Here is a 27,323-nt window from a genome sequence, read left to right as displayed (position 1 = left end):
TGTGGGGGACTTGCACCCCAATGAGCTGGGCCTTTGAGTAGTCTCTCACCCTGGAATTTTCTTCCTTAACACTAGCTAGTTGACTCAACTCAGAGAGAAGGGGTAGGAATGGAAGAGATCAAGAACTCCCTGGTTATTTTTATTTTTTTAAATTGGGCTAGCAGGCCCAGTTGGATGAACTAAAGGTGGAAGGGCTTTAACATCCAGGACGGTTTGCAACCTGGTGCTTTTCAGGTTGGTCTCCTGTTACGCTACATTTGGGGGGGAGATTCCAGCTTTCTTCCCGCGACTGAAAATGATACCCAAAGCCCTTTCCAGTGTGAAGTTGTATGCAACAGTTATTTCCCAAAGCACACCGACTGGGTACTCTATCCGACCTCCCAGATGTTCCAATTTCCAGCTCCCCTCCTCCACCTTAAATAACTTGCTCCAAGGCAGGCCGCTGTTTTTCTCCCTTATCTGCTCCTTCCCCACAGCAAATTGCTACTCCCCCCACTCCCCGCCCTTCCAACCTAGCACATATATATATAAGAGGCGCCAACAGAACCCCACCCAACTTGTTTCTTTACCCAAAGTCATCTGGTCAACACAGAACCTGAAGTTCCAGGGGGGAAAAACCAGGTGAGCAAGGAAAGCTTTCACACAAATATTAGCAAACTTTCCATTCGTGACAGGCTGGTGTTTTGGGGGGGGGGGAGGCTAGCGACCTAAATGACAAATGCATGGCTTTGGGGGTGGGGTGGTTTGCATTAAACTGTTCTATGCTGCCCTTCAGACTTCTTATATGTGCTTCCAAGCACATGGAAAATGCATACATGCCCTTTCCCTAGTCTAGTCATTTCCTGACTTTATACCTTAAGAGGGAACTACTGGAATAGCTCAGTCGGTAGCGCATAAGACTCTTAATCTCATGGTTGTGGGTTCGAGCCCCATGTTGGGAGATAAAATATTCCTGCACTGAAGGGGGCTGGACTAGAGGACCCTCGTGGGTCCCTTCCAAATGTGACAATTCTGTGATTCCACATTGATATGTGCTGTGTGGCTTGCCAGGTAACCCTTGTATGTTGCAGGGGTGGGTTTAGGTGCATGCATACTTGGTGCATGCAGACTGCTGGCTAAGTGAGCATCACTGCCACATTGCATGAAAGTTGCAGACCCCTGGAACATATTGCAGGAGAAATGTCCTAGCAGTGAGCAAGTTATCTCCTGAGGAAGCTGAGCTGCCATGGGAAAGTTCCAAGGAAGGTGATTCTGGAGATTGATTCTGGATGCAATTTGGGAACCACAACCCCATTAGCTTGCCTGTTGTCTGCAGTTGCTAGGTGATCACAACCCAACCGGTCTCTCCTGTTGTTTTCTGCAAAATGTCTGAGCTGAGCCAATACTGGGGAGATGTGTGCTTTTCTGTATGGGTGGAAGGACAATGTTCCTGTTTGGTCAAGCATTGCTCAGTAGTTTGCGGTGCCTGAGGAAGGGAATATAAAGGGACTATTGAGAGATGCCTGGTGTAGTCTGAACATGTAGATCAGCCTTCAGCTGGGTCGGCTGGGAGTGATGGGAGCTGTAGTTCAAGACACTTGGGAAAACTGGGTGGGGACTGATTCAGGTATCATAAAGTGGATTAATAGTGGTGAGATCAGGATTGCCTGGTAAAGAACAGTGGAACTGCATTTGGAATAGCCATGCCTCTTTCATGAAGGAGTCCTCTATCTGAAGAACTGTCCAGCCCAGATCACATCTTAATTTTGTTGCTCATCAACAGCTGACACCCAGGCAAAGAACTGGCTAGTCTTCCCCACTATGGCGAGATCATAGAATTATAGTGTTGGGAGGGATCCTGAGGGTCATTTAGTCCATCTCCCTGCAGTGCAGGTTTGTTCCTGGCTTGCTTGAAGAAACCGCAGATAAGAACAAACTTATTTCCTTGGAGGAAGCTGTTCTTGCAAGCCCCAAAAGACTGCTCGGGAAAAGGTTTAGATAGAAAAAGAACGGCAACAAATAGCAGGCTGAGAGCTAAGCAATAGTAGGGGAAATGCTCCTCTGACAAGGCAAAGTCACACCTGTGTTATTAATTCAAAGAGCAGCTCCAGTAAAGGTGGAAGACCTAGGAATATTTTGTGGGTTTCCTGGAGCCCCATGGCTATCTCAGGCTCTTTAGGCAGAGACCAGTCACCTGCAGAAGTGACTTCAGGTTATCTTCTTCATGGGAAGATGTAATGTGACTCAGGTGGGCTGTCTGGGAAGCACAGTTAGACCTACCATGACGACACACCTTTTGGGATACTTTGCCTCAGCACGCACTTCTTTTTGCCTAGTGAAGGCCACTTCGCAAATCAGTCTCCTTCCTAGAATCATAGAATCATAGAGTTGGAAGAGACCACAAGGGCCATCGAGTCCAACCCCCTGCCAAGCAGGAAACACCATCAGAGAACTCCTGACATTTGGTTGTCAAGCCTCTGCTTAAAGACCTCCAAAGAAAGAGACTCCACCACACTCCTTGGCAGCAAATTCCACTGTCGAACTGCTCTTACTGTCAGGAAGTTCTTCCTAATGTTTAGGTGGAATCTTCTTTCTTGTAGTTTGGATAGGTGGAATCTTCTTTCTTGTAGTTTCCTGATGGCATTTAGACCCCAGAGCTCTCTTAAAACATCTATCAGGTACCTTGAATCCACCTCTGTAAAGAAGAAAGACGGGGGGTCAGAGATGCATTGTATTTGCTTAAATTAGAGGATTTAATTACAGCTACATTTAATTACAGCTACATTTATCCATATATATTAAAGGTAAAGGGACCCCTGACCATTAGGTGCAGTTGTGGCTCACTCTGGGGTTGTGGCGCTCATCTCGCTCTATAGGCAGAGGGAGCCAGCGCACAGTTTCCAGGTCATGTGGCCAGCATGACTAAGCCGCTTCTGGCGAACCAGAGCAGCGCACGGAAACGCCATTTACCTACCTGCCGGAGCGGTACCTATTTATCTACTTGCACTTTGACGTGCTTTTGAACTGCTAGGTGGGCAGGAGCAGGGACCGAGCAACGGGAGCTCACCCTGTCGTGGGGATTCGAACCGCTGACCTTCTGATCGGCAAGTCCTAGGCTCTGTGGTTTAACCCACAGCACCACCATCCCATCCATATATATTAGGATATGCAACATTTAAGCCTTTGTTTAAAGCAGTGTTTCTCAACCTTTTTCCGACCGTGGCCCCCTTCCAACCTCGTTTCCTTCCTGTGAACCTTCTGTCCTACCAGTAGAAAGGTAGCTAGTTAAATGTTTTGTTCGTAAATAGAATATGTTTTATTTATAATTTTTATAATATACACAATTACATAAAAAAATATACTTTAAGAGTTTCTCGATCAATAGGACCCTTGTGCTTGATGACCAAAAACAAGCTTTTTAAACATCCGGTTCTATTGCTGTGAGGGATAACAAACTATCACCTCTGTCCTTTATGTTAAGGTAATTCCACGTTAAACTGAGTAAACACCGTATTTTTCCATCTATAAGACCCCCCCCCATGTTAAGACACCCCCTATTTTTGCGGCAACAACCAATCGCCAGTCCACCCTCGGCAATATTCATGTATAAGACGCCCCCTAATTGTTGACATTATTTTTTAGGGGGAAAATCCTAGTCTTATACATGGAAAAATATGGAAATTCACACGACTGAAACCTGATTCTACCAAATACGAAGTAGGAAATGCCATGAAAAACAAATTCACTTTATCCCAAAGTTGTGGAAACTTTTAAGATATTCTGTTTTCTTTTCGATTCTTGGTCACTTCTCTTTTCTTCACTTCTCACGTCCCTCTGCAGCCCCCTAGACTCGTGCCGTGGACCCCCCATTTACACAATTTCCAGCTGTTTTCCCCTTGGAATATCCTGGGCGCCCCTAGGGGGCCATATGACTCCCAGTTGAGAAACGCTGGTTTTAAATGATGGATAAACAGCCACCCAGCTGCACTGGGTGCAGTGAGATACAAAAGGATACTGAACAACACCCCAAGGTGGGTGCAGCAGCTGAACTCCTTGAAAACTGGGTTTGAATCCCAGCTGAGCCATTGAAAAGGTTTGCCACCTCTTTTTCTGGCCCTGGTCCTACACAGTTAATGGCTGCCTGGCACACAAACTAAGGAGGCGAAATATTCCAATTTATGCCCGGAGGGAAAAGGTCACTGTTTTAATTTCTTTGTGAAGCTAGTAACCCACCCAATGAATCACTGGGTGTGCCTTGCACAACCCCTCAGTTTTCGGTATCTGCAAAAGGGGGCGTGTAGCCTTCTTGACACGGTTGCAAACAGTGCCAGATTTACGTATAAGCTAAACAAGCCCTATAGCTTAGGGCCCCACTCTCTTGGGGGCCTTAAAAAAAAATTAAAGGAAAAAAACTGGATGTACATTTCCAAAATATAAGATAGAAAACAAATATAAGAAAACCTACATACAGCAACAGTGTTTTGTTTTGTATTGTGTTAGGCTCCTATGATGTAACGGGCTACACCTGCTAACCTGCTCCCTAAAATATCACTGGTTTGCTCATTTCTATATATAGGATGTCTACATTCTGCATGTACAAATGGCTTTAGATATGTATTAGGTCCATAAATTAGCATATATTCAACACAAAAAAGCAGTGACAATTTGTTGTTGACAAAGGACAGCTGGACATATAAAGGGCCCCATTACCATCAGTAGCTTAGGGCCTCATCAAACCTAAATCTGGCCCTGATTGCAAAGAATAACGGCGGAGGGGGGTGGGTTGTAAAGCACTATACATGCTAAAACTGTGCAGTAGAAGCTATTTTTTAAAAAATAAAATGAATGTCGTGTAGACTAGCCCCTGAAAGAGAAATGCCAGGAGCACTTACATTCATGTCTGCCTGTACCATGCAGAAGTGAGGAACCGCGCTAAAGTCCCAAGAAATCTAAACTGAGTTCAGAGCTGAAGCACAGATACTTTGAAGTAAGCTGCATTGAAATCAATGGGATTTACTTTCAAGTAAATGTTTTTAGGATTGGACTTTTAAGCTCATTGATTTCAGTGGCAGTTGAGCACAGTTAAGTGCTTAATTCTCATTGATTTCAACAGGACTTTCTCTCCCATAAAATCCGGTGGCACCTTGGAGGCTAACTAGTTTATTGTGGCCTGAGGTTTTTCCTCCTCTAAGGAGATACATCTTCATGAATCCACATCTCTTAAAATGAGGTTACCAGCAGAGCAATAATAATAATATAAAAAAAAAGTCCAGCCAGAAACGCCACTATCCTTTTAACAGAGGTTTGACATGTAGAGATCAGCAACCATAGCTTTTAACAGCATGGAGTTAAATGTGATAAAACCTCTCTGTCGAAGGCATGGCTGCATCGAGACCCTGCTCAAAATTTGGCAACCTTGTTTAAAATACAAAAACATCTGGCAAATATAAACGGATATGCTTTTTGGCAATTCTCGGAAGGTGTCAGTTGTGGGATGAAAATAACACAGGCTTTGTCCTTAACAGAAAACAAAAACAAAAAAATGTACCCCAGGCCTGAGTATATCCTTTATGCCAGGGCAAACTCTGGTGACGGTAAATAATTTAGACACATTTCCTTGCTTGGGACACCAGCCAACACTTTCTTTTAGAAAGGTAACTTGAAGAGATGCCCTAAGGGTTGCTGTATAAACCGCTGACTTACATGCAGATTAAAAATGGTGTTCCGTGCCAGTCCTCTTGGGTATATTACTATTATATCCACAACTCCCACATAATTTTCTTGTTCTGGGCCCAGTCCCAAACAAAGCCGATCCGGCTCTCATGAAAGGGAAGTTCCGTTCTTTTATCAAAATTGCGTGGACAGAAACTCCTGATAATGGCTGGATTGTACACACTATAGTTCCACCCTTAAATTTCCTCCAGCGCCATTGGTCCCTTTTCATTTCAGATAAACCACGCGTTATCTGACAGCGTAACATGTTCCCCAGGGCTAGAACTACCAAGGATATGCGCCACCTGTAGGCAAGATCATTGGTGTTAAATAGTGGGTAGACATATCAGACGACACAGCGATTCTTCAAAGCAGCTCTTTATTTGTAAGCTGGAACAGAACTGAACTGAAGGGTTCAGCCAGCCTGCTTATATAGAGCTCCAGTACAACGTAACTGTAAGAACTTTCTGCAACTATCCAATCACTGAAAGTCACTTTCGATCCCTTATTTGCATATGTGGACCTGAACTATCCACAGTATCCCCCTGCTGGCCCAGGGTGAGAACTTCAGTACATAACAATTGGAGACATGGCCACATTCATACCCAGCATTGAAAGCACTATGGTGCTTCTTTAAACAAACATGGCTCCCCCCCCCAAAGAATTCTGGGAGCTTTAATGCGTTAAAGGTGCTGATAATTTTGAGGAGACCCCTATTCCTCTCACAGAGCAACAACTATCAGAGTTTCCTGTGAAAAGGGATTAATTGTTAATCCAATCTGAAAATTGTAGCTCTGTGAGGGGAATGGGTCTCACCCAACGGCACGCTTAGCAAATTACAGCTCCCAGAATACTTTGGGTGACGCCATGACTGTTTAGAGTGGCATCATAGTGCTTTAAATATGTGGCCATAGTCTTTTGGTTTATTTGCAAGCAGCCCATATTTATTATTATTTATTGGATTTGTTAGTGGCTTTTCTTACAAATTAACTCAGAGGGCCCATCCACACCATACATTTAAAACACTTTCATATCCCTTTAAACAATCAACAACTCCAAAAGACTCCTGGAAACTGTAGTTTGCTAAGAGTTGTTAGGACACACACATACACACACCCCTTCCACTCACAGAGCTATAATTTTCAGAGTGGTTTAGAAGGATTCTTTGCAAATAAATTGTTAGGGTTTTATGGTTATGTGATGTTTCTTTTTTTTCGTTGTTTGTCTCTCTTTTTCTCTCTCTTTTTCTTCTTTTTTGGTGTTTGGTTTGTCTTTTCTGTTGCCTAAATGTTTGGTGTTGTATAATGAATTGAAATCAATAAAAAAAAAAGAATAGAAGGATTCTTTGGGGGATAAAAATATGTTTTAAATATATGGTGTGTACTCAGCGGTACTATGTGAAAATCTGAAGGCACCCTCTGTTGACCCTGACCAATTTCCTCATCCTCAATCTCTTCCTTTCACAGACTTCAGCAAAGAGAGAGAGTGAGAGAGATTCTTTCGCAGAGTATATATATTTGCTATGAGGGTGTGAGCTTCTTGTCCTCTCAAGGCGTTTCCTGTATTGTTCGGAAATAGTTCTTCCACTTTGTATTTGGGGCCTTGCCCAAAATGCTCACTCAGATTGTCTGGGAACAAGCTAGATTTCTGCCTAAAATGTCTCCGTGCAACTCTCAAGGAGAGCCGAAAAGCTAAGACCATCTCAACGTGGCTTCAAACAAGAGCAAAAAATGGGTGTTTGGGGCCTGTTTGAGCAGATGCGGTTGTAGGAACACAGCCCGAGGAGGTCATACAAGGATCTCCGCAAGAGATCGGCTATCTGAGCACGAGTTCTACCTTGTTGCCATGCCAACAGGTTTCCATCTTCCTCCACCCTAGCAAGATGCCATGAGGCAAAGGGAGTTGTTTTGAGGGCCATTAAAGATAGCAGCAGGATAGAACCAAGCCACCACAATCCACAGGGCAAGGGTCCCTTTGACCAAATCCCACAAAAATGAGCAGGAGCTGTGCAGCAAGACAGGCTGTGTACACAATACCAGCTTAAAACACAGCTAGGTCGTACTTTTTCTCAATTTGGATTCGAGGTGGTTTGGTGGGGGAGTGCATCAAAAGGCAGCATTTCCTGAGGAACGACATGATTTTACACCACTTTCCAAGCGGTGGGAGTGGGAGCCAACCGGATGCAGAGTAAACAGGACTGTGTACGCAGTTGCAGTGCCTGGTTTACATGGCATTTGAAAGCCACAGTTAAGCTGAACTATCGTTTAAAGGCTAGGAAACAGAGCAGACATTATAGCTGCTTCATTCTTCCCCCTGCCGGGTGCTAAGCAATGGTTTGGCTTAGTATTACATCAGAACGCCAGGTTTGGGATTTATGTCTCACTTTAAGCAAAACACAAGTGGTAACCATGGTTTGTTCTTGGCCTACTGCTCATGGATTGGGGGGAAACAAACCATGAACCAGGGTTTACATGTAATCCTGAACCAAACCATGGCTTAGCTCCACGCAGTGCATTTAGCAGCAGGGAAGGAGCGAAACAGCCATTAACGCCCCCACCACCACCATGGACCAGCAAACTGCACATTCACACTTCAACCACAATTAAGCTAAACTATGGTTTATAATTAAATGGAGATAAAGAGAGGGGGCTGGCAAAAAGCCTCAAAATACAGGCCAGGATTGGTGAGTGCATACAACATTTCTCCGAAGAAAATAGGGACGTCCTGTTCCATAACGATAATGATAATTTTATTAGTTATACCCTGTCCCTCTGACTGGGTTGCCCCAGCCACTCTGGGCAGCTTCCAACAAACATAATAAAGCATTAAACATTTAAAAACTTTCCTATACTGCACAATGCTGCCTTCACATGTCTTCTAAACATTGTATAGTTACTTATCTCCTTGGCTTGGGGGTCGCATAGCTCCATACCCTCTCTAATGAAAATAGGGAAGTCCTAAAGAAAAGTTATAGTGACGCAGGTGGCACTGTGGTCTAAACCACAGAGCCGATCAGAAGGTTGGCGGTTCGAATCCCCCGACGGAGTGAGCTGTTGTTCGGCCCCAGCTCCTGCCCACTTAGCAGTTCGAAGGTATGTCAAGTGCAAGTAGATAAATAGGTACCATTCTGGCGGGAAGGTAAACGGTGTTTCTGTGCGCTGCTCTGGTTCACCAGAAGCGGCTTAGTCATGCTGGCCACATGACCTGGAAGCTGTCTGCAGACAAACGCTGGCTCCCTTGGCCTATAGAGCGAGATGAGCTCCACAACCCCAGAGTCGTCCGTGACTGGACCCAATGGTCAGGGGTACTTTTACCTTTACCTTTAAAGAAAAGCGGGACATTTCAGGATCAAATCATGAACCAGGACGGCTTCTATAAATCTGGAACTGTCCCTGGAAAATGGGGACACCCGGAAGGTCTGTGGGTGGGTTGGTTCCAAGGGCTCACCATTACCCAAAGCACATTAAATCCTACAGCTGGGGCCTGGGTCTGATGGTGGGGAATAACAGGAGCAATCTTGCCTCTCCTCTCCACTTTCCAGGAGCTGACATGGCCTATCAGACGGAGTTCATCATCGATGCCCAGCCACAAGCTGTTGGCGCCAGCTACACTTTGAGCAACCAAGGGGCCTGGAATACAGACCTGTTTGACTGCTGTTCCGATATGGGCATCTGTGAGTAATTGGGGTGTGTGTTGGCAGCTAGCAGTTCCTTTCTGCCACTCAAGTGGTAGGCTGTACATGAGAAGAAGGAAGGAGGGCTAATGAGCTGTCTGTCAGGCAATCAGAAGAGCCAGGAAACTCAAGATTTTGCCACTGATTGATCCATGGGGCTGCCCTTTCCCTGCCTGCCTCCCCTGAAAAGAGCAAGATTCTTGAAATCAAAAGTTAGCCAACCTAGAAGGGGCGAGGGATCGGTTGTTGCTAATACGTGAGGCTATTTTTATTACTGGCACTTGCAGCAAACCGTTACAGTGTGGAGTGATCTTGTACAGGGTCCCAGCCAGGCATGCCCTTTCCCAGGATACTCCATTACCTATTTCTCCCAAGGTCTGTTTCCCGCCCACTAGTCAAAAAGCATTCTGTTCCCACTGAGAGTGCTCAGTCTGCACTGAGTTGTTGTTGGTTTTTTTGGCCCCCTCTTGCCCCCAAGGATTTTTCTATATCCATGAAACTTAGTGTTCCTTCGAAACAGATGGCACCTCCCTCAAGGGCAGTGTGTGCCTTTTTTATATTGTTACTTAAAACTGCTTGGGGCAATGCAGAAATTAGGAACAGCATGGGCCCTGCCATCAGATTCAGCATCTAAATGTAATGGCGAGCGGCACGGGGGAGAAAACGAAAACACAGGGGAAGAAGTAATTAGGAAGAATGAGGTGAAGCATTAGGAAGAAACAGACCGATGGAAGGAATCTTCTGCATTAGGCTTATGCAGGAAGCTTAGGCATTGGGAGACAGTGATGTGTAGTGGTCAGAGTGACAGACTGCAACTGGGGTGTGGCAGCACAGGAGGCAACCGCAACCTGCACTGTGCAAAGAAAGGGAGGCAAGCAGACCAGCTTAGCCAGGGGTCAGCAAACTTTTTCAGCAGGGGGCCGGTCCACTGTCCCTCAGACCTTTTGGAGGGCCGGACTATATTTTGGAGAAAAAAAGAAATTAACAAATTCCTATGCCCCACAAATAACCCAGAGATGCATTTTAAATAAAAGCACACATTCTACTCATGTAAAAACACGCTGATTCCGGGACCGTCCGCGGGCCAGATTTAGAAGGCGATTGGGCCGCATCTGGCCCCCGGTCCTTAGTTTGCCCACCCATGAGCTTAGCTATCCCCTCCTCCTCCTTAACCTCACTGCTGCCACCAAGTGGATGTTTTTTTTATTTTTATCTCACTGGCTCCACCAAACAGCTTTTTAATTCTCTGGATTCAAGTGGCCCAACCTACTGGTTAGAACGGTACGGTACTTAGACATGTTTTGAATAACTATCCCCCAGACCATTCCGCCTGCCCCCCAAACCCCCAAAACATTCATTTACCGTATTTTTCCATGTATAAGATGCCCCCATGTAGAAAACGCCCCCTATTTTTGGAGCCCAAAATGAAGAAATAATTAACTGCAACATTCTGTGTATAAGATGACCCCCAATTTAAAAAAATTTGGGGGAAAATATTGTCTTATACACGGAAAAATACAGTACTTAAAGTAATGCATGATTCTATGAAGGCGGAGGTGGTCATCCAAATTAGTGGCCTTCACCACCTACTGCAATTGCGAGTTCCATAGTTTTAAGTCTGCTCCACCTTTTACATGTCAGCCTCTTCGGACTATAATCTCTCCCCGTAACCTTCCTTTCTCCCAGATAAACATATCCATATACTCTATAGCAGTGTTCCCCAACCTTGGGCCTCCAGCTGTTTTTGGACTACAACTCCCATCATCCCTCGCTAGCAAGACCAGTGGTCAATGATGATGGGAATTGTAGTCCAAAAACAGCTGGAGGCCCAAGGTTGGGGAACACTGCTCTATAGGACTTGGTTTCCAGAGCCCTCACTGGAAATCGTTTGCCTTCCTCCAGATACATGCAGAATGCTTCTGTCTCCCTTCCTCCAGGTCTCTGTGGTACCTTCGTTCCGTGCATCCTTGCCTGCCGTGTGTCAGAGCAGGCAGGTGAGTGCTGCTGCCTCCCATACCTGCCTGGTACTATCGTTGCTCTGCGGACCAGTGTGCGCGAGAGATTCCACATTGAGGTGAGATGTGGGAAGTCAAATAAAGATGGGTGTGGGGAGAGGGGTTGGGGTGGTAGTTAAACTGATGGGCTGGCCGGGGTGGAGTTGCTGTTCTGCTCCAAAAGAAAAGACCAGTCTGTTTTTATGGATAACTTTTTATAGGTTCGAAATTAGGCACAGGGGAGGGATCTGATTCAGCTCATGTTTAAAAGCAATCCCTCCCAATCTGCATTTTCTGACACAATGCACAAACCAAAACACAGCCGTCCTTTGAAATTTGCACTTCTCTGAATGCTGCGACGCAGTTCAAGCAATGTGAACAAAAATGCAAATACTAGGGCAAGATGTGCATTGAAATGCGTATATTACTGCAAAGGCCATACAAAAATGCATTATGTATGGGAACATATGTGTAAATTAGGCAAAACTGCATACAAACTATATTAAGAGAAATTTGCATCAACATGCTAATGAGTTTCATAGCAACTTAAAAAAACAAAAACCCTGCAAACTGATGTGGAAATGTGGAGAACTTAAGACTGGGAACGTTTAAAAAATGAGACAAACCAAAATTGACAGATTTGCCCATCCTTACTCAAAATATGTTGGTAGCTATCAAGCTAGTTATACACCTGAAACCTACCAAGGAGGAAGACACAACAGGGGTGGATGGGCTGGGTATAAGTAGTAAATCATCATCTACCCGTTGCTGGTTTTCTTACCATGATTAGAGTTCCTTAGGGCTGCCCAGCTTTTCAGCTGACCATTGGAAATCTGGCTTTTAACAACAGCTTGATGCGCAGGCACGATCAAGTGACAATGTTTTTCTTTTCCGTTAAAACCTTTATTTGCTGACTTCTGCATATTACGCCACTACTATATGCATGAGGACGTCCCTTGCATTTTTATTCCAGTCATTTGGCAGTATTTGATGGCAGGGATTAATAGGAAGGGAGGGCCTCTTCTGTGGTGGCCCCCTGTATTTGGAATACCCTCCCCAGAGAGGCCTGCCTGGCACCTAAGTTGTTTTTTCTTATGCCCCAAGTGAAGTGCCCTTTATTTTCCTGATGGATGTTGCTTTTGAATTGACTTTTATCATTGCTTTGGGACTCATTGGGAAAATGAACCTTGCTCACGAGAACAGGAAACACAATTGCATATTCAAAAGTAAAGTGCTCTTGCAATTTTTAAAAAGTGCCATAATAATCAATGTGTGTGCGGTGTGCCTTTGCTGAACCAGCTCTAAAGCTGATTTGCCTGAGTTTGGCTGAAAGGAATCCCTAGATGGTTAGGAATTTCAGCCTCTGTCTCAGTTACAAGCCAGTTTTGTCTCTTGGGAGCTATGCAACTTCACTTGCCCCTGACCTTCCATTTTAACGCAGACTCTTTGTTTCCGAAACCCAGGGCTCCATTTGTGAGGACTGGGTGGTCATGGCCTGCTGTCCATTCTGCGGCCTCTGTCAACTCGCCCGAGAGCTGAAAAACAAGAACTGAAGCAGAAGGGAAGCTGGCAGACATTCTTCACTCCTGCAGGGAGAACGAAGTAGCTGGATCAATGGCAGTGAGGGACGGAGGCCAGCTTCTGAACCCAGAAGCGTATCAACTGCAGAGCAAAAGACCTATTGTCCTTGCACAAGGAAAGAGGAAAAGATGCGGCTCTCCTCTGTTCAGCCCCTGCGGTCATCCCACCTTGAAAATTGTGTCAAAATAAAATAATCATTGTCTCAAACTGCATGAGCTGGACTGTCTTTGTTTTTTGGAAGAACGGGTTAAATCCGAGTCAGTGTGATCCTCTGGCCCAATAGAAGACTTAGGGGTGCCAAGTGGTCAGGGGCTTAAGAAAAGGCAACCTGGCCTGCTCCTGTCTGTCTAATCAAGGACTCATATACAGTGGTACCTCGGGTTACATACGCTTCAGGTTACATACGCTTCAGGTTAGAGACTCCGCTAACCCAGAAATAGTACCTCGGGTTAAGAACTTGGCTCCAGGATGAGAACAGAAATCGTGCTCCGGCAGCATGGGGGCAGCAGGAGGCCCCATTAGCTAAAGTGGTGCTTCAGGTTAAGAACAGTTTCAGGTTAAGAACAGACCTCCGGAACGAATTAAGTACTTCACCCGAGGTACCACTGTACAGAAATCAGCCCATGAAGCTTTTTTTATGGCATGGAGGGAAACTTCTGGGAGAGGCAGAAGTTCTCAGGTTCAATCCTTGACAGCCTGAGTTGAAAGGGTTAGTGCTAAGGTGATGGGAAAGACCTCTCCAAGAGCAGACCTACTGAGCTAAACCAGAAGAACAGATAGTTTTGCCTGATAGAAGGAAGCATCCTCTGATCAGCTTTGAGGATTGAACTCAACCAAGTGCAAGCACTTGTGAAACACAGACAATTGCACATTCCGTGCCTGCTTAGCCATGCAGCCAGTTTCTTCCCTATCCTCTGTTGCTTCACCTCTGGTGATTGCAGGCGCCTCAGGGCAAGGACAACCAACAAAGATGGAGCTAAATAAATAAATGATTATCTCAATTGAGTACAAAGGAACTTAATGCTATAAATTAACAGGCCCAACTGAACCATCCCATATTACCTTCTGAGACAGCGTAATCCTATGTTCGTATACTTGGAAGTGAGTCCATCGGCGTTCAGCTGGGCCGAGGTAACATGCATAAGAGCAGAACCTCTTTGTTTATCACCACTGTATTTTCATGGGTCTTACAGCAATGTGAGGTCAGGGTGCCCTAAAAGGCATTTAAAATATTTAAAAAAACAGATAAACAGATAAGGTTTGCAAAGCTGAGGGAAGATTAACTACCCCATTAAAAAACAAAGGGTTGGTCAGATAAGCAAGAAAAACATCTAGTCCTTTATGCTCGATCCACCAACAATTAATACAAATGCATGTGTGCGACCATAGCTGCAAGAATGTTATTTGCCCCAAAGTGGAAGGATGAAGAGGTCACGAAGAAAGAAGATTGGATACAGAAACTTAAAGGAGTTTGCAGAAATGGTGAAAGTTACCGGAAGAATAAGAAATCAAGATAATAAACTTTTTAGAAAGGAATGGAAGTGGTCTATTGAGTATTTACAAACAAACTGTAAACAGACCAAGACATTGGTAGGATTATTGTGAAAACCTGCAGTTATAGATATATAGATATAGATATATAGATATATAATGTTGCTGCTGCTGTTGTTGAATTTGCATACTGTCCTTCATCTGAAGATCATAGGGCAGTTCAAAACATAAAAATATATGAGCTATATATATATGAGAATAGATGATTAAAAGAGTAAGTTAAGGCAATCTGGAGTATGCAGGAAAGGACGAAAATAAATGTAAGGAACCGCAGAAAGAGGGGGAAGGGAGTCAAAACTGAAAATGTTAAAACTTGGTTAAATAATTGTTGTAAATTATTATTGTTATAAATGAAAATTATATTTTTTTAAAAAAGAAATACAAACAAGGACAAAATGAAATACTGTACTTATACTGCAGAAAGCACAAAAATATCAGATACTACAGTATTCTTATAGATCCGGTTGACCGCATAAACAAGAAAGCCACTACAGTATTACCCGGGCGGGGGTGGGTTTGTGGGGGGGGGGGGTGCGCGCGCGCCAGCCAGGCTGGGGGTTGTAGTCCAGCAATACCGCAGAATTGTAGAGTTGGAGGGATCCTGATGGCCATCTAGCCCAACCCCTTGCAATGCAGGAATCTATCAGAAGGCCTACAGGTTCCCTAACAAATGAGAAAAAGGTGAGAGGTGCGCCAGCCAGAAAACAGGAACCAGCCACGCACACTTAAAAGACGCTCTATTGCAGCCTTTGCCACCCCGGTGTCCCACTTACAGATTTTGGACTACAACTCCCATCAGCCTCAGCATGCAGCCATGCTGGCTAGGGCTGATGGGAGTTGCAGTCCAAGAATAGGCGGGCGGGCGGCAAAGGCTGCTTTGTTACGCCCATGCGGGGAGGGTGGCACTTCCGCACTCTCCTTCGCCCTCACTCGCTCCGGGAGCTTCAAGCACGTGAAGACTACATTTCCCAGAATGCTTCCCGCCGCCTGCTAACGTAAACGCGCGTTCCTCCCCCTGCCACGCAGCCACACTCTGCTTCCTGCGCGGAGCTGGACCGGATTCCAAAGGAGGCAGGTGAGTGAGCGGGGGGTCGGCTGTTGCCAGGGGCAACCCTGGATGCAGGGGGAGTCTTGGTCGCAGAGCATCCTCTGGGCCGCTCTCAGGCGGAGGCGCCTGGAAGGGGGCTTTAAGCAAATTTTTTTGCTGAGCCTGTAAGCTTCCCTGCCCGGCTTGCAAATCAGCCAAAAGCTGCTAAAATGAGTGAGACACACCCTTCGCTATCAGGGCTTTAGCGAGGGAAGGCGTCGTCATCAAGTTGTGCTCAGGGGATTAGGTGCCCACCCTGAGCCGGTAGTAAACCAAATTGGACACTGCTCCTATCTTCTCTCCTTAAACCTTGCATCTTGGCTAATAAGGAGGCGGACTTCGGTAATATGGCGCCCTGAGCGAGGACAAAATTTGACGCTCCCCCTCCCCAATATTTCTTATTTACCCATATGTTTACCCGTATAAATATGAGTATTGTTATTATTATATTATTATAATATTATTATTATAGAGTAGCTGGGGAAACTCAGCCAGATGGGTGGGGTATAAATAATAAAATATTATTATTAGGCTTCCTCTTGGCTCTGCACCCTGTGCAGGAGAACTGCCCGAACTGCCCTAAATCCAGTGCTGACTGCCTTATGTTCAGCCAGACCATTGGGGTCCATCTAGCATAGTATTATTGCCAGTATCGGTGCTGGCAGCTGCTTTCCAGGATTTTCATTCCCAGCCCTGCATGAAGATGCTGGCGATTGAAGCTAGAATCATAGAATTGTAGAGTTGGAAGGAACCTATCACAGTCATATGGCAGAACAGCTCTTACCGTCAGAAAGCTCCTCCCAATATTTTGTTGTAATCTCCCTTCTTATAACTTAAATTGATTCAGGTCCTACCCTCTGGAGAGAACAAACTTGCTCCATCTTCCAAGAGATATTCCATAAGCTAGGTGCTTATATATCAGGTGCCTTGGGCCAGCTCTGCTGCTAGATTTTGAAAACAGATTTCCCACCCCAACACTTTACACCAGAGACCATTATATCATACTAATAATAATTTATTATTTATACCCCGCCCATCTGGCTGGGTTTCCCCAGCCACTCTGGGACAGCTTCCAACAGAATATTAAAAACATGATAAAACATCAAACGCTAAAAACTTCCCTAAACACAGTGTACCTTAAAAACATAATTAACCAATTAGTTATTTAATTATGTTGTCAGTAATATCACTGACAATATCTGATATCACCCTCCTGTTGTGACTCTTCTAATCCAACCAGTCTACTGTTCTGGATCTGCTTGGCACTTTTTTTGTGCTAGCTGGCTCCTCTGTACAGGATATATTTGTTTACAGAGCTGTGGGTGGATTTTATAAGGCACTTGCTGGCTAAGTAAGAACTGCAAATTTGCCTCCCGAAAAGTAAAAGATTCTGCTGCTGAGTGCTTTTATTTGGAATTTGCGCGGGAGAACGAAGGGTGCAGAAAAAGGCAAACAAGATGTCTGGAACCATCACCTTGGTGCCTAGATAATTGTTGGGTTACCAGCCGAAAACAAAGTACAAGGGGCAGCTATGATTTGTAAAAATTCCGGTGGCTAATGCTCCTTGTACTGGGGAGCAGGATTTAGAGGGGCTACATGCAAGTGAAATAACCAATTAGGAATGATGTATGTGTCCCACAATTCCTCACAAGCTCAGAATATCATCTTTCTCTCTCTTTTTTTTTTTTTTTTTTTTGGCTTTATAAATGTTCTTCATGCACTGTCTAATCAAATTACTGAAATCAGAGGGGCTACTGATTTTAAGATTTCCAGGAGTCACTGGGAAGAACTTCCACACACTGCATAGATGCTCTTATGCCACGCCCCCTTGGTGGCTACTAGAAGCTGAATAAGTTAAAGAAATTGAGTAGAAATCCTGCAATATTGTTATCTTCCATGATTTTATCCAGGACTCAGAATTCCTCTTGTTTTAGAATTTGGGTTAGCTCTGCAGAAAAGCTTGTGGGCGGTTTTTTTGCTTTTGAATACAAGCAACCCTGCCATGTTCAGATGAATGTAGCAAAACAGCAGATGTATTTTTGTCGAGGATGCTGTGCCTCATTTCTATACTTTCGCTGGAGTACATTCCCCACAAAGAAGGCTCTCCAGAACACCCACCCCTCACTTTCAGGAAAGTGCCCTTCTTCTGAGCAAGGCATTGTGGGTGAGATAATCACAGAGGCCGTCTGCACTGTCAACTCTTTGCCACTCTGGCAGCAAATATTTGTTTAAAGCTAACTTCTGACGCGGGTGGCGCTGTGGGTTAAAGCCTCAGTGCCTAGGGCTTGCCGATCGAAAGGTCAGCGGTTCGAATCCCCGCGGCGGGGTGCGCTCCCGCTGTTCGGTCCCAGCGCCTGCCAACCTAGCAGTTCAAAAGCATCCCCGGGTGTGAGTAGATAAATAGGGACCGCTTACTAGCGGGAAGGTAAACGGCGTTTCCGTGTGTGGCTCTGGCTCGCCAGAGCAGCGATGTCACGCTGGCCACGTGACCCGGAAGTGTCTTCGGACAGCGCTGGCCCCCGGCCTCTTTGAGTGAGATGGGCGCACAACCCTAGAGTCTGTCAAGACTGGCCCGTACGGGCAGGGGTACCTTTACCTTTACTAACTTCTGAAGGCTTAATGTTTTTTAGTAACAGTTGCCGGAAGGAGCAGCGGGTTCTCAGGTCCTGCTTTTCAGGTTTCCCACAGACATCTGGTTGGCCACTGTGAGAACAGGGTGCTGGAATAAATGGGCCATTGGCCTGATCCAGCAGTCTCTTCCTATGCTCATGTGTGATTCTTAAACAAATCAGATGTGAAATTGCTGGTCTTCTTAACAGACACATGTAACATGTCCCTAAGATCAGCCTCCACACTTGGGGACTGGAAAGCAGCCAAAGGAGCATCATTAAATTTTATTTTGCCTGTTTATAATGTGTGAAGTGCCCCTTAGATTCTACATCCTAAACCAGCAATGGTCCTCTTTCCTAGCTTTCTCTGGCCAGCACTCCGATCTCCACACCTGTCTCCGCCACCAACTTCTGAGTGTTACACCTGACTCTCTCCCTCTCCTCCCATCCCTCTGTAGCTCTGCCTTCTCTGTAATCGACCGAAGCGCAATGGCAAGCAAAACTGGACCCGAGCATCTCTTCAACCCTGCCACTGAAATGGAGACAGCAGGGACCGTGTTGGGCACAAAGTAAGGAGCTGGGAGGGGGTGGGGAGCCCCTGAAATGGGATGGAGCATTATAGTTTAAAGATTGGGGTGAGGAACTGGCGGCCCACAGCCCAAATCCCGCCCAGTCATTTGGACAGGCCCTGCAGCCTCTTCTGGGCCTTGCCTCTCCTTGGGGTGGCCCAAAGAGGACCACGGCAGCAGCACCTTCTGAAATGGCTGAAGCAGGAGGTAGGCCGAGCAGGGCAAGCATTGGGGAAGTGGCGGTTTCCCAATGAGCTTGTTGTGACAGCTGCTCAGCTGAGCGGGGCAGAGAGGTAAGTCTTCCTCACGTTCCCCATCTCCAACTGCCCACCGAATTGGAAACAGCTGAGCAGTAGCAAAGAGGAGGCTGTGTTTGTGTTTTCTGCTGTACGTAAGGGTCATGTGTACATGAGGGTGTGCGGTGGCCTCCCCATTAGGGCTGGGTGATATATTGATATGTCATTGGAACATTGCGAGCTGCAGCTACGCACCCTTTGGACACACTCACTGCCTGCATCTGGCTTCTTGGAAAGTTGCTCTAAAGGAATGTAGCCCTTGTCTTGAGAGCAGGTTCTTCCATCCTGCTCCAGCAAAGAAGGCTGCTGGCTCAGTCCTGGGCCTCTTCTTTTGGAGTTTGCTTGGGGGGGGGCATGTGGGCTGTGATAGGGCTGAGACCCTATCTGCCCGCGGTCTGTCTCGCCAGAGTGGTGCATGTTCTAGTTATCTCTTGCTTGGAGTACTGCAATGCGCTCTATGTGGGGCTACCTTTGAAGGTGACCCGGAAACTACAACTAATCCAGAATGCGGCAGCTACACTGGTGAATGGGAGTGGCCGCCGAGACCACATAACACCGGTCCTGAAAGACCTACACCGGCTCCCAGTACGTTTCAGAGCACAATTCAAAGCGTTGCTGTTGACCTTTAAAGCTCTAAACCGCCTCGGTCCAGTATATCTGAAGGAGCATCTCCACCCCCATCGTTCTGCCTGGACACTGAGGGCCAGTGCCGAGGGCCTTCTGGTGGTTCCCTCGCTGCAAGAAGCCAAGTTACAGGGAACCAGGCAGAGGGCCTTCTCGGTAGTGGCACCCACCCTGTGCAATGCCCTCCCCTCAGATGCCATGGAAATAAACAACTATCAGACTTTTAGAAGACATCTGAAGGCAGCCCTGTTTGGGGAAGCTTTTAATGTTTAACAGACTATTGTATTTTAATATTTTGCTGGAAACTGCCCAGAGTGACTGGGGAAACCCAGCCAGATGGGCAGGGTAATAAAAATAGCAACCACAACAACAACAACAACAACAATAGTTATTAATTATACACTGCCCAGCCACTCTGGGTGGCTACCAACCGAATATTAATAATAATAATAATAATAATAATGGTTATTACTTATACACCGCCCAGCCACTCTGGGTGCCTTCCAACCGAATATTAAAAACAATACAGCATCAAACATAAAAAACTTCCCTAAACAGGGCCACCTTCAGTTGTCTTTTAAAAGTAAAATAGTTGCTTATTGCCTTGACAGATGGTGAGAGGGCGTTATTATTATGTGACTCTTGTGACTTGCCCCTCTTCTCACTCCCTGTTCTCCTGGCCTCTCCCCCCCCCGCTCCCCTCCCCTCCCCTCCCCCAGGATCAACATCCCAGCTCTCCTGCCCCAAGGACCCGCCAAGGAGTGGCTGGATCAGCGCCGGGCCACCATCCGGCCCTGGGCCAACTTCATCGACCAGCGGCGCTTTGGGAAGCCTCGGAACTTTGGGGAGCTCTGCAAGCGGCTGGTGCGCAACGTGGAATATTTTCAGAGCAACTACGTCTTTGTCTTTCTGGGACTCATCGTCTATTGCCTGTGAGTGGGGTTTTGAGGGCGTGGGAAGGAACCCTCTTAACTTTGAGGGCGTCACTGAGCATGCACAGAGCTGCATTTTGCCCCACAGCTGGGATAAGCCACACAAACTGGTCTCAGGGGGAGGCTGCTTTTGGCACAAGATGTGGGAATATCCCTTCTGACAGAGCAATTCTTTGTTTGTTTGTGATGATACTGAGGTGTCATTGGAATAAAGAATGGAAAGAGCAGCGAAGAAGTTGCATGTTTACCCTGAAGCAGTAGATGTTGATGACATACAAATAGAGATAGACAAATAGTCAAAGTTAGCATGTCAAACAGGAGGTTTCAGGTTAGCATTTTGCTTGATTTCTTTTTGGTGGGGAGAGCATTCAGTCGAGAACGTTTATTTCACTTTTCAAGGGAGCATTTACACATTCAGTTCTGCCACCTGCAATATGAAACAGTAGCTCTCAGAAGCAGACAAATAACAAGGAGGATCTGCAAGCAGGTTGGCTTTAGCTCTTGTGCAGAATTTTGCTGCTTAAGGGTCGCTGAGGAATACTGTGTAAAGCCGGGAACTCTTTTGTGATTATTACTGTGATTTGGGGAGAGGGTTGGATTGATGATCCGTGATCTTTCTTGACGCTTCTAACCCCCTGGCCTTCTCTCTCTGCCCTGGCAGCATCACGTCTCCCCTGCTCCTGATTGCGCTTGCTGTCTTCTTTGGAGCCTGTTACATCATCTACCTGAAGACCCAGCAGTCACAACTTGTTGTCTTTGGTACGTAGAGGGAGGCTGGCATTGACAAGCTGTGTGTGATAGGCAAAATTCATACCAGTGCAATAGATTGCGTGCTGATTACATAACCATCATGATCACTGAAGCCATAACATTTCCCGTTTTCTTCTAAAGCCACACACTAACCTTGTTTTCCGAGTGGCTTACGGCATAAAACGATGACATACAGTCAAAACATAATATTGTAAAATAAAGTAGAAAACCTGCAGCATAGGACAGAATAAAAGCAGTGTTTCAGATCTCTAAAAACACAGATTTCTAAAAAGCCTGGGAAATGAAAGTGTCTTCACCTGATGCCAGAATAACCATAAGGTAGACATTCCCACAGCTGGGGGGCCACCACTGCAAGGCCCTGTTTCTGGTAGCCACCTGTTTCACTTCATTTAGCACCTTGATGGCAGAAAGTGAGGAGGAATTAAAGAACCTTTTAGTGAGGGTGAAAGAGGAGAGCGCAAAATATGGTCTGAAGCTCAAAGAAACTAAAATCATGACCACTGGTCCCATCACCTCCTGGCAAATAGATGGGGAAGAAATGGAGGCAGTGAGAGATTTAACTTTCTTGGACTCCATGATCACTGCAGATGGTGACAGCAGTCACGAAATTAAAAGACGCCTGCTTCTTGGGAGAAAAGCAATGACAAACCTAGACAGCATCTTAAAAAGCAGAGGCATCACCTTGCCAACAAAGGCCCATATAGTTAAAGCTATGGTTTTACCAGTAGTGATGTATGGAAGTGAGAGCTGGACCATAAATAAGGCTGATCGCCGAAGAATTGATGCTTTTGAATTATGGTGCTGGAGGAGACTCTTGAGAGTCCCATGGGCTGCAAGAAGATCAAACCTATCCATTCTTAAGGAAAGCAGCCCTGAGTGCTCACTGGAAGGACAGATCCTGAAGCTGAGGCTCCAATACTTTGGCCACCTCATGAGAAGAGAAGTCTCCCTGAAAAAGACCCTGATGTTGGGAAAGATGGAGGATACAAGGAAAAGGGGCCGACAGAAGATGAGATGGTTGGACAGTGTTCTTGAAGCTACCAGCATGACTTTGACCAAGCTGCGGGAGGCAGTGGAAGACAGGAGTGCCTAGCATGCTCTGGTCCACGGTGTCATGACGAGTCGGACACTACTAAATGACTAAACAACAACAACAACCTGGAGCAGGGCCTCTGAAAAGGATCTCCCAGGTTAGATTCATAGAATTGTAGAGTTGGAAGGGACCACGAGGGTCATCCAGTCCAACCCCCCTGCAATACAGGAATCACCCACAACCCCGAGATTAAGTCTCTACCAACTGAGCTATCCCATCATAGGACTCGGGTAGGTCTATTGGGGAGAAGGCGATCTTCCAGGGATCTTTACCGGTTGCTGGGAATCTCAAGCAGGAGGAGTGCTGCTGTGCTCATGTCATGAAAAGGGAGGGGGCAGTTCATGGCCATGTGATTCGGACACCCCAGCCCCTTTCGTGGGCGACACTCCTTGAAGCTCTCTCATGCCTTGAAGCATCCTTGAAGGTTGCAGCTCCCAGAGTAGCCACCAGGCGGTGGTGCATCAGCAAGAATGATGCAGATCACTGTCGAATGCCCTTTTCTTGCTAGGCTTCAACCCTGTAGTTTGTAGCTAGAGTAGACCATAGAGCGCTTGGCATCTTGTGTTCATTTGCAGTAATCAGGCCAAACTCTGTTGTTGGGCCGGTGGTCGATTTACACAGGCAACCGGGGCTTCCAGCTTTGTCTCAAAAGGCCCTGAGAGTTAGAGCGTGAGCCAGGTATTCCTGCCCTCTGTATTCTCACCCAACCTCTTTTTCTTTAGGACGGGAGCTCAGCACAGCCCACCAATATGGCCTGGCTGGGGGCGTTTCCTTTCCCTTCTTCTGGCTGGCAGGGGCCGGCTCTGCTGTCTTCTGGGTGCTGGGTAAGTGAACAGCCACATTCCAGCTGTCAGACACAAACCACCTTCCATTTCTGGGTAATAAAATAGAAGGGGTGCGTGTCTTCTCTTGTTTCCTCGAAATCTGGGAGACAGTCCACAGCTTGCACAAACAGCAAGTTGTAAAAAGTGTTCCTGTGGAGTTACTCGGGAGGAGAGCTTTCCCTCCTGCACTGCTCATAACTGCATGTGCCACAATGCATCCCATACTCTCTTTAAAATGCATAAATCCTGCAGGAAGAAGAGCTAAATTCTGTGATGTGCATAACTTAGGCAAATGTGGTTTGCATTACATTATAGCCCCTTAGTTTGCATAATTTATTCTGCTTTCCCTAGTCAAGAGTTGCTGTGCATAATAATAATAATAGTAATAATACTCCGCCCATTTGGCTGGGTTTCCCCAAGCCGCTCTGGGCGGCTCCCAACAGAATTAAAAGCACAATAAAACCTCAAACATTAAAAACTTCCATAAACAGGGTGCCTTCAGAAAACAACAACAACAATTTATTTATACCCCGCCCATCTGGCTGGGTTTCCCCCAGCACTCTGGGCAGCTTCCAGCAAATGATAAAAAATACATTAAAACAGATGTCTTCTAAAAGTCACATAGTTGTTATTTCCTTGACATCTGGTGGGAGGGCATGCCACAGGACAGGTGCCACTACCGTGAAGTCCCTCTGCCTGGTTCCCTGTAGCTTCACTTTTTGCAGTGAGGGAACCGCCAGAAGGCCCTCGAAGCTGGACTCCAGTATCCGGACTAAACAATGGGGGTGGAGATGCTCCTTCAGGTATACTGGGCCGAGGCCGTTTAGGGCTTTAAAGGTCAGCACCAACACTTTGAATTGTGCTCAGAAATGTACTGGGAGCCAGTGTAGTCTTTCAGGACTGGTGTTATATGGTCTCGGCGGCCACTTCCAGTCACCAGTGTAGCTGCCGCAAGGCACTAGTGCAGGGCACTAACACCTTGTTCTAGAAATCTGTTCAGTGACCTGTTTGACTTCTTAGATGTGATAGTCCTTAATGGAAGCTTGTTTTTAAGAAGTGCAACCTAAGATTCTCAGGATGCCGGGTGTGTGCATTACCTGCACGTACAAGTTGCAGAATACACAAAGCCTTGATTATTGGCCGTCTGCCTGTCAAGCTTCTCAGCTGACACTCACATTTTGCAAGGTCTGCAGTTTGATCATATTCATGGGCTTCGGCTTACTGTTGCTGTTCCCAACCCTGCTCAAATTTAGTCCACAGCCTTGCACAGTTCAGCTTCACTTGCTGCACCATTATTTGGGGCCTTCCACTAGTTCAGGGGCCCTGGCATGTGACCCTGATCTTTTTCCTTTTTTTGCATTGTGGACCAGATCATAGGATGGGGGTGAAAAAGGAGCAGAGCTCTGGTTTTCTCTTGAGAAAGAGGTGTATACTTAATTAATAAGGTGTAAAACTAATTCCCCTTATGTTCTCTAGGCAAGAGGACAGTAAAAAGAAATGAAATGGAGGGATCTGCCCCTGTTAATTTTCCTGGTCAGAAAGTGTAGTTCTGTGGGATGTGGACTCACCTAAACCATCAGAGCAATGAACAATGATGATGATGATATATATGAAGGGAATAGAGTACTGTAAGTTTGCGTACCACATTCTGCCGGAGTCAGTTCTTGTAAAAACAAAACTATAGAGTGGGAAGAGAATTCCCACCTTGCCGAAAATCTGCTTCTGCAAACTATTTCCATTTCCCGACAGCATCTCATGCCGTTCCTGTGCTACCCTTGCCATTTTCAGTGCCATTTGCACAGGAGAAAGGCTTATTTGAGTTAAGCCTACTATGTGAATAATATTTGAAAAGGAAACTGTACTGATGAGAATAGTGCTGGCATAATGGGTGGGTGGTAGTATTACATTGTTTTGTTGTATTTTTGCATTCTGTTGGAAGCTGCCCAGAGTGGCTGTGGCAACCCAGTCAGATGTGTGGGGTAAAGGTAAAGGGACCCCTGACCATTAGGTCCAGCCGTGACCGACTCTGGGGTTCGGCGCTCATCTCGCTTTATTGGCCGAGGGAGCTGGCGTACAGCTTCTGGGTCACGTGGCCAGCATGACTAAGCCGCTTCTGGCAAACCAGAGCAGCACACAGAAATGCCGTTTACCTTCCCGCTGGAGCGGTACCTATTTATCTACTTGCACTTCATGCTTTTGAACTGCTAGGTTGGCAGGAGCAGGGACCGAGCAACGGGAGCTCACCCCGTCATGGGGATTTGAACTACCAACCTTCTGATCGGCAAGTCCTAGGCTCTGTGGTTTAACCCACAGCGCCACCCGCGTCCCTATGTCTGGGGTATAAACAAAGAAATAATAATAATACTTCCAGGTGGGCATTCCAGGTCTTCCATCCCACTCTGCGTAACTCCCTATCTACTTCGGCTCCTTTCTCTCCCTCCCCACAAGCCCAAGGTGCCCTTAGGAGTTGCAGCGGAGACAGAGAGCATGTCAGAGTCCCATCACTGTGGAAAGAGAACTAACCTGACCTTTTTGCTTTCTCCCTGTCTGATCTGTCACCCCCTGCAGGTGCCACATTGGTAGTTATTGGTTCACATGCTGCCTTCCATGAATTGGAATCTGCCGAAACCGATGAGCTGCAGATGGAGCCTGTGTGAATGGCCTGGGGCAGCCCTTCGCCCCCTGTATCGCTGTTACCGTGTCCTGTGTAAATACCGCTGCTGCTTCATTCCATTGCCATGTGCCATTCCTTCCTTCCCCAAGAGACTGGCTTTGAGGGTCTCTCCAGATCTTAGAAACCCTTGATGCTCTCCCTACTTTTTTTGGGGGGGGGGTTGCCTCCCACCCCTCGTCTCCCCATTCCTTGGGAACCCCGCCTGCCCTGAATTCCCAATGACCTCGCCCTTGGATTTCCCCATCTTGGGCACGTGATAAGGCCGTGTCCCAGCACTCTCCGCCTTCGTGAGATTGTTTAACTCCCGTTACACTTCACCCAGTAGCCGGGCCTTGGAGGCCTTCCAGAACAGCTTTTAGTTCAGCCTCCTTTTATCTTCTGCCGGTAACATTAAAGAAGCAGAAGTGTTAATTGGAATGTCCTCCAAGCGCTTACTCTGCTCTGCCCAAGAGGTCACAGGGACACACAGTGTGTGTTGATACGCGACAGCTCCTTCGTTTTCTCAAGGTCACTGGTTGCTTTGAGGCCAGCCGTCGGAAATGCGAGCAGAGAGGCCTCTTGTCGTTGCTGCTCCGATCCGACAGTGGATTAACCACCAAAATAAAAATTTTAAAAAAATCAAAACTCCACAGTCTACAGCCAGGGCAAAAAAAACCACACTCCACAACCTAATTCTGTACACGTGGCACCATGAATCATCCAGATTCTCCACATTTTTGAGTTCTTTGGTCTGGCAGATCAGTCAGAATAATTCATTTGGTTTGATTGTGGCCCTGACGTGGCCAGAGATAATTTAAAATGCATGTCAGCTGCCCTGTCCTTTTTTGCCCCCTAGCGCCTTATAGCACAGTATGCAACATTATTGCAAAGTTTTACAAGTCTCTGTATGTATTTGTATTTGCATCCTATTTTAACCCCCAATGACTAATGGAATAGCAAACCCTTTCTTAATGTTACAGGTTCTCTGCAATTGTAACTCCCCCCCCCCCCCCAGCAATTATTCATCCATTTGGAAATTGCAAGGGCTCTTAATACTATGCTATTTACAAGTGATTCATATTCTGGGAGCACTTAATAAATTCCAGGTTAAGATGGACTGTTAATTCTGTTCATTTCAGCCCGGCTTCTCCAGAATTTCACATTGGAGCTGGTCCCAGGAGTGGGGGGGTGGGGTATCTCCCTAGGTCACAGAGACGAGGGAGCAAATTTGCTTTCTGTTGCTCCAGAGCAGCCTTGTGCAACCTGGTGCCCTCCACATGTTGATGGACTACAACTCCCAACTCAGGTGGGAGTCGTAGCCCAGCAAAATCTGGAGGGCACCAGTTGCCCAAAGCTGCCCCAGAGCAATGAGTTT

General features: G+C 46.3%; 2 protein-coding genes across 6 annotated transcripts; both read left to right on the top strand.

Moving 5' to 3' along the window:
* The first annotated feature begins 493 nt into the window (after positions 1-493).
* Positions 494-13,146, top strand: LOC310684794 (cornifelin homolog A-like). The gene is made up of 4 exons (XM_083456388.1): positions 494-621; positions 9,233-9,364; positions 11,302-11,438; positions 12,822-13,146. The coding sequence occupies exons 2-4, from the start codon at positions 9,241-9,243 to the stop codon at positions 12,909-12,911; spliced, it is 351 nt and encodes a 116-aa protein (XP_083312514.1). The 5' UTR covers positions 494-621; positions 9,233-9,240; the 3' UTR covers positions 12,912-13,146.
* Positions 13,147-15,364: 2,218 nt separating this feature from the next.
* On the top strand, positions 15,365-27,065 carry RABAC1 (Rab acceptor 1). Of its 5 annotated transcripts, none has more exons than XM_083456241.1 (6): positions 15,365-15,565; positions 18,645-18,755; positions 20,395-20,607; positions 21,269-21,366; positions 23,194-23,295; positions 25,864-27,065. In XM_083456241.1, exons 2-6 carry the CDS (start codon positions 18,676-18,678, stop codon positions 25,950-25,952), a joined length of 582 nt encoding a protein of 193 aa, XP_083312367.1. In that variant the 5' UTR covers positions 15,365-15,565; positions 18,645-18,675; the 3' UTR covers positions 25,953-27,065. The 5 variants fall into 5 exon arrangements, with proteins under 5 accessions (XP_083312367.1, XP_083312371.1, XP_083312368.1 ...); XM_083456245.1 differs by having other exon boundaries at positions 15,506-15,565; positions 18,548-18,755; XM_083456242.1 differs by lacking the exon at positions 15,365-15,565 and adding an exon at positions 15,589-15,919.
* Positions 27,066-27,323: the final 258 nt, after the last annotated feature.

Source organism: Podarcis tiliguerta (genome assembly GCF_965153285.1).
Source record: "Podarcis tiliguerta genome assembly, chromosome: 8".
Lineage (NCBI taxonomy): Eukaryota > Metazoa > Chordata > Lepidosauria > Squamata > Lacertidae > Podarcis > Podarcis tiliguerta.
The sequence above is the reverse complement of the archived record's forward strand: the minus strand, read 5'-3'. Positions and strand labels throughout refer to the sequence as shown.

Bases quoted from the DNA above. Each gene is read 5' to 3' on its own strand.
- LOC310684794 (XM_083456388.1), top strand. From the start codon at position 9,241: ATGGCCTATCAGACGGAGTTCATCATCGATGCCCAGCCACAAGCTGTT. The intron at 9,365-11,301 runs GTGAGTAATTGG...CCCTTCCTCCAG, and splicing joins CTGTTCCGATATGGGCATCT to GTCTCTGTGGTACCTTCGTT. The intron at 11,439-12,821 runs GTGAGATGTGGG...TCCGAAACCCAG, and splicing joins GCGAGAGATTCCACATTGAG to GGCTCCATTTGTGAGGACTG.
- RABAC1 (XM_083456241.1), top strand. From the start codon at position 18,676: ATGGCAAGCAAAACTGGACCCGAGCATCTCTTCAACCCTGCCACTGAA. The intron at 20,608-21,268 runs GTGAGTGGGGTT...CTGCCCTGGCAG, and splicing joins GGACTCATCGTCTATTGCCT to CATCACGTCTCCCCTGCTCC. The intron at 21,367-23,193 runs GTACGTAGAGGG...CTTTTTCTTTAG, and splicing joins GTCACAACTTGTTGTCTTTG to GACGGGAGCTCAGCACAGCC.